We start from the raw sequence: 6,762 nt of genomic DNA, 5'->3' as shown, positions 1-6,762 counted from the left end.
CATGTTATTAAAGCAAATCTAGGACTACAAACATTCAGTTGAAATCAGATGTCCCCCACTGAGCAGGTAATTCTTAGAGGCAGCTGGCAGTTTAGGATACAGATATTAAACTGAAACACAAGGAATCTACAAGACAAATTAAAGAACCAAGACAAAACTCAGTCCCTTACCTTTTCCCAAGAAACCTGCTTGAGATTCTGCTGCCACCTATTGGTGGTTCCTCTTCAATACAGCTAGAGTCAGAAAGGCACCCAGTCAAGATTTCCCTAATCAAAAAAAACTTTCGCTATTGAAGACCACTGACAGGGAAAAAATATGGTATCCAAAAGGCTGCACTACAGTTTAAAAAGCAACTTAGAAGGCAGAATATTGTGGGGGTGGAGTGGGATAGGGGAAATATGTGAAAGGCAAACTAAGTCTAAATTTAAGAACAGGGACATTAAAAACTTTATTCAATAAATACAACAAATAATTTAAAAATATACTTCAATTCCAAAGCCAATTAAGAAGAAGAAGAGAGAAAGGGGAAAACGGGGGGAGGAGGAAGGTAGAGGAAAAGAGAAAGAGGCCAAACAATGGTTTGGTTGGGCTGTGTGTGTACCACCCTTTAAAATTCTGGTCAAATACTGATGACCCATAAACCCTTAGCCCTTGTTCTGATGGGGCAGCTAAAGGAGTCCACCAGCTGGGAATCATCGCTAAGCTCTGGATCAGAGCATTCTAGAGACTGGAATGTGGGGGGAGTTTTAGGAGTAGTTTCCCAGTCATTCCTGAAACCATCCGTCCTAACTCCCAAGCAGGTTTAAATAGTGCAAACTCTTAGGCAGAGAGCTCCCAGCTGCATAGTTTCACAGGTGAGTGTCCCAAGCCAGGGCCTCCAGGAGACAAGTCCCAGAGTACCGATGGGTCCAAAGCCACTTTGGTGAATGGGATCTGAAGGTGAAGAGAAGAGAGTCCAGGGCACAGAATAAAGCTCCTGGGCTAAGCCAGTGGCCAAGCCAGAAAACAAAGCTGGGCAGAAAAGGGTTACAGGGCAGGCAGTCAGACACTGGATTCAACAGCTTGCCATCAGTCAGGGAAGGTGAAGCTGAGGATGCGTATGGAGCAGGGCCAGGAAGATCAGGAGAGCTGAGGGAGAACAGGAAAGTTGGGAGGAAGGAGGAGGCAGCTCAGCAGCAGACTCCAGGAGAAATAACCAGCAGCCCTCACAGATTTGTGATTGTCTCTTAAAAAGATTTATTTTCTCTTCTTGCCTGAATGTACAAAGGCAAAAAGAGTACAGTTTGTATATATATATATTTATATATATATATAAAAAAACAAGGAACTCGGTAATGTACACTTTACAGAAGGGAGGAATCAGGAAGACTGAAATAAATCCAACAGAGCAACGCCAATGGAACAAAAGCTATGAACAGCAACACTGCCCCTCCAGCCCGGGCCTCCAGCTCGCCCCAACCTGCTCCCAATGCGGGGGCTGAGCACCAAGGCAAGCGGGTGGGCTGGGGCAGGAGGGGCTGGGGACAGGGCCCGGGAGGGGCTTGATCCCAGGAGGGGCCCATGGTAGGGGATCACTGGAAAGCTTCCTGGGATGCCCAAGTAATAAACAACAAAGGCCCAGAATTATGGGGCCAACTAGCTGCCCAGTTGCATCTTGGGGGCATCGAGTAGACAATGGGATGGTGAGAGGGAATATGAGATAAGTGACATCGGTGGCCTCAAAGCCAGTATACAATAATTCTCTAGCCCTTCTGCAGTCTTAACTCCCAACTCTCTATGTCCTCCCATGGCCCCTTGAAACCCAGAAAGAAGAGACTCAAGAAATCACCATTTCATTTCATAGGGTGCCCTCTTACCCTTCTAAGTGCGTGGTTCTTTGATCTTGTGATGTGTGGAGAGAGCTGGGTAAGAGAAGGAAATTTCATACATGTACATGTACAAGGCAGGAAAAGGGGATGAAGGGAACTGCCATACCTTAAAGTGAGGAAGTAGTTGATGTGGATCCTAAAAAGCAGCTCTCCAAGCCTTGGCTGATCTATCTGGGGATAAGGCCCCTTCTCTTTAGCTTCTCCTCTATGGGAAGCCCAGTGAGCGATGTCTGTGAGGGCCTGGGCAAGGGTGGCTCAGAGACAGGCTTGGTCTGGTGGTCTTGGCCCTTGGCAGCAAATTTTTCCAGGCTTTGCTTCTAGGGTGGGATGGGGTGGAGATCCCTGCTGAGCGTCTCATCCCTCTGACTAGGTCATGGATGCCACAGGTAGCTCCCACCTGTGTTTCTCCTCCCCATGTAGAGGTGGACAGCAAATCTTTCACTCAGCACTTGTCAAGAATCTCCATAGCTGCTGCTTCATGTTATTTCAGAGAGGAAAGACTGGGCCCAGCAAGCATCAGGATCTGCCACTGTGGCTTTCACCTACTCTTCTGAGCAGCTTCTGCTCTGAGGATCAAAGAGCCAAATGTTTTTTAAGAATAAAAAAGGAAAAGAAAAATGTTTTCTTCTGGAGAACCCAAGGCTGCCCAGCTAATACAGAAGTTCATCCTCTATGTTATAGAACGAGTGGAAAGGGCAGGAATGCAGGGCCATGCCTGCCCAATGTGAAAGAAAATTACTCCAAATGGTTTCTTTACAATATGTACAGAGTATGCTGCAGGCCAGTGCCACGGATACAAAACACACAACAATATTTAAAAACAGGAACAGAGAGCGGCCCTTGGCTCCACCTCACAGGAGCCCAGGAGGGCCTAACAGGCTGAAATTCAGTCACCCTCTTGGTTGGGGTGACTGAAGTGAGGTGGGGTAAAGGTGTCTACACTAGCTGCTTCCATGGAGGAAAGGAAAGTCACTGCTTAGAGCACTACCCATGAGGGCAGCAGGAGGCAGAGGGAATGATGGGAAAGAGGGAGGCTGTCTGGGGCCCTGCCAAGAGGTCTAAAACAATGCTTTTTTTGCAGGGCTCTGAACCCAACTTGAACAAAAACAAGGATGTAGGAACCTAGGGGAAAGGTCTGTAGATCAGAGAGGATCCTCTTGGGCAGATGGTGACCCTTAGCCTCTCATGTGTAGGGTGCCAGGGTCCTTGGAAATCAGCTACTACTGGGCATTGTGCTTATTATCCCCTATTTCCCATTCTCCAAACCGAGTCAGAGCCAAGTTCCTGCTCCTAGTCATTTTTGGCACCCTGGTCACACTCCCTTTTCTAGCCTACGCTGGTGTCCGTCAGTCTTTATCTCTTTCTCTCAATCCAGAGGGTCAAGGAAAGATAGGAAGGGAGAACAAAGGGATGATACCTCAAAAGCCAAGTAAGCTTCCCCACACCTTGGGGAAGACATGACCCCAAGAAAGCTACAAATCATCATCACTTTCTGAGTATAAAGAGCATAAAGCTTCCATTGGGGTACTGCCTTTCTAAGGAAAGCAGAGAAATGTTGGCTGCCTCAAAGCACAGCTCCACTGAGTACATTCTGAGACTCTAGTAAGTAATGGCTTGGATGTGTTATCCCAGGGTCTAAGGAACAAATAACCTCCCACAGCCAGTGGCCCCTCAAACAAAATGTGTGTTACAAGAAACACAGCTTATATTGGGCCCACATGGAGGTTACAGATTGAGCTATATAAAATTATGTACTTGTAGACAGAGGAATTGGGCTGTATATATTTGTGGCCCCAAATGAGGAAGATATCAGATGGCTAGACGACAGGATATCTCCAAGAACTGCTGGGTGCTCCCAGGGCCTGCCTTCTGGGCCTTGCCCTAAGGTGACCTGGCAGACTCCAAGGTTCCCCATGCTGGGGAGAATACTAGTTTATCTGCCTGAGGCTTAAGAGCCAAGCAGTGGAAAACAAGAGGCAAGACCAGTATGGGGATCCCCCTGGGAAAGGCACCAAGGGGTTAGGAGGGAAGGGAAAAGGGCAAGGAATTGGGGAATAAGAAGCAGCAGGACTTAGTGGGGATGCAGGTTCTACTTCACAGACGCCATTCATGCTCCAGCGCCAGCTTGCTCCCAGTGTCCCTAGGGAGCCCTGTGCTGGTGTTGGAACCCCTGCCCCCTGCCTCACAGGCAGCTCAAGGCCATGTTGGGGCAGATGCCTTGGTCTTCCTTTCCAGGCTAGGCTGTGAGCGTTTATATGTGCTCATGTAAGAGGGGAGAAGTCTCCACATTTGAAGACCTTGTTTTCACAATTATGTAGAAAACAACCCCCAATTTCTTTCCTGAGATTCTAGTTCCTCCACATGCTGCCAGTTCCCAGGGTGCAAAGCACTAGGGAGATGCAGAATCTGGTGATGGTGCTAATGATGGTGAGGGGTATGGCTGCTGTGCTGTCTTCAGACCTTACCCAGTGCTTGGGGATGGGGGGGTCCCTCCCTGGTTGGGGAAGGGTTGGTACTGCTCTGGCAGCAGACCAGGGGCTTACAGAACAGAGTAGTGGCTTCTCTGGGCTGAGGCCATGTTCCCCTGGTTGCTTCCCGTGCCTTCATCGCCACAGAGGCCACAAGAGTCATGACTGTGGCTGAGAGAATAAATATTTTTGCTAAGTACCAGTTCTCCAGCTCCTGAGGAAGAGGGAGGGTCAGGTAGTCCGGAGGTCTGGTGGGCGAGATAGCCAAGGGTCTGCCTTCAGTCATGGTGGAAACGGCAAACAAGATGATCAACACCATTTAACTGATGTCTAAATGGCACCTTCAGCACCTCCTTGGGTGAGCCAGTCCGGGCCCGTGAAGCTGACTTTATCCGGGCACTTGGTGTCTGCAAGGGAAACATGGACAGATAACCAGGCACTCAGCCTGTTGGTAAAATAACCACAGGGTGGCACTCCAAGAAAATGAACTGCAGGAGTGGCCAGTATTGGTTCCTAGGGGACACTGTTCCACAGATAAACATGGCTTCATGGGAGACTCTTGTACAAGAGGCTTGGCCAGGGTTCCATGGATTCCAGACGGCGGACCCCTCAGGGCTATTCCTCACTTAGGGATTCTGTGATCCAGGTAGCAACTATCCCTGCTTTATATGTTGCCCCAAATTAACAAAAGTTACTTACCATTCTCACCTCCTGGGGGGTGGGTAGAGTGAGGGAGTTGAGCCTTGTTGGCTGGCAACAATGGCTGTAGAAGAAAGCCCTGAGTGAGCGGGAGAACATGTTAGTGTAGCACTCACAGAAACCTTCCATTAACCATTTTCCCTGAGTTTTGGGGTGCTGACAGAAAAAAAAATCTGATAACTCAGCCAGATATATTTGTTGGAGATAGATAGTAAGGCTCTATTTCTCAGCTGAGTGTTCCTCTTGGACTGTGGGGAACACCTTTTTCCATATTCTTCTATTAAAACCAGTATTCTGGAGGAGTTTAAGAGTCCCAAAACTCCAAGGGAGGAAATCATATCATATGCTTTAATGACTGCAGGAGGTTAGGACTATACACAGATTAGAAGCTCAAAAAAAAAAAAAAAGGATTATCATGTGGCAGGGAGGAAGGTACTAGCTGTGGGCATTACTACTGGGATGAAGATAAACAACACAAGACAAAACAACAGGTGGTAGGGAAAACAGGCTTACCTGCTGCATAGGGTAAGTTGTACTGTGCTGGGAGCAACGAGTACCCCAAGTGGTGGTGGTGGTGGTGTGTGGACATCAGACGCTGGGAAGGAGAGGTGCGGGGCCGGTCAACACTCCGTTCACCCCCACCAGCTCCCCCAACGCTGCTACAGCTGCCACCACTCCCAACCACCCCACAGCCTCCTCGATCTCTCTCCTGAGAAGTTTTATCACTTATCTGGAAAGGAAACCAGAGACACAGAAGCACTAAGTGAGACACACACACACACGCGCGCACACACGCGCACACACACACACACACACACATAAGTGAGATGCCCAGGGTCCCACCTTATGACCCCTAAAAGTGTAAGACACCTAAGAGTCAAGAAGATGCCCTACCAGGGCCATTGCCCACCTTCTCCCTGACCCTGGATTTGGCTTTACTGGTCTTTGGGTAACAGCCAGCATCAGAGTACTTCTCTTACCGTGGGAGACTTGCTCTTGTAGTGACTGGCATGCTGCTGCAAGATGTCCAGGGCTTTGGACTCAGAGCTGGATTTACAACTGACACTGGGGCTGGCTCGTGCCTTGTCAGCATCTTCACTACCTGAGACCTTGCTGCCATATGGGGAGAAAGAGTAGCTGGAAGGCAGGTAGGAACCTGTGGAAGGAGAAATCAAACAAAGAGATGGGAGAGGTAGAGGAAGCTCTGCTTTAGTGAGCTTCGTTAGGTGGGCATCAGCTTTCTAACATAGTATCTTTGGCTGAGACTGTTGGCTTGACCTTTCTTTACCAAGCTCTATAGGAAAAATTTGCTAAGGGATATTAAGAGCACAGCCCTATTTCCTGCAGCCAACTTCCCTAGATCCAATAATGGTTCTTTGAGCTGGTCTCAGATTCATCTTGAAGAAGTGATTTGATAAAGTAGAAAGATCACAGGATCTGGAGTCAGAGCTTTGGCTCCAAACCCCACCTCTGAGACTTACTAGCTTGGTAACCTTGAGCAAATTAGTAACTGTTTTGAGCTTCAGTTTCTTCATCATCAAAAATGAAGATACCAATACTTATTACTTAAGGTGATGGGGAGGATTAAAAAAGATAATGCGCGGGGCCGGGCGCGGTGGCTCACGCCTGTAATCCCAGCACTTTGGGAGGCCAAGGCGGGTGGATCACGAGATCAAGAGATCGACACCATCCTGGTCAACATGGTGAAACCCCGTCTCTACTAAAAA

At 48.4% G+C, this 6,762-nt stretch overlaps 1 protein-coding gene across 5 annotated transcripts in view; it reads right to left on the bottom strand.

Annotated features, from left to right (window-relative positions):
• ZNF609 (zinc finger protein 609) overlaps positions 1-6,762 on the bottom strand; it is a 237,994-nt gene that overhangs the window by 7,920 nt on the left and 223,312 nt on the right. For 2 of the 5 annotated variants that reach the window (XM_017508055.2, XM_017508056.2), the window contains exons 7-10: positions 6,016-6,191; positions 5,549-5,765; positions 5,036-5,114; positions 424-4,743 (exon numbers count right to left, since the gene is read on the bottom strand). In XM_017508055.2, the coding sequence (XP_017363544.1) occupies positions 5,041-5,114; positions 5,549-5,765; positions 6,016-6,191 (467 nt within the window). In that variant the 3' untranslated portion in view covers positions 424-4,743; positions 5,036-5,040. Of the gene's footprint in view, positions 1-170; positions 300-423; positions 4,744-5,035; positions 5,115-5,548; positions 5,766-6,015; positions 6,192-6,762 lie in introns of those variants that run through there. The other 3 variants (XR_001818891.2, XR_001818892.2, XM_037731199.1) reach the window with 3 other exon arrangements.

Source organism: Cebus imitator, unplaced genomic scaffold (genome assembly GCF_001604975.1).
Source record: "Cebus imitator isolate Cc_AM_T3 unplaced genomic scaffold, Cebus_imitator-1.0 Scaffold386, whole genome shotgun sequence".
Classification (NCBI taxonomy): domain Eukaryota; kingdom Metazoa; phylum Chordata; class Mammalia; order Primates; family Cebidae; genus Cebus; species Cebus imitator.
Note: the sequence above shows the minus strand (reverse complement) of the source record. Positions and strands in the feature narration are given on the sequence as shown.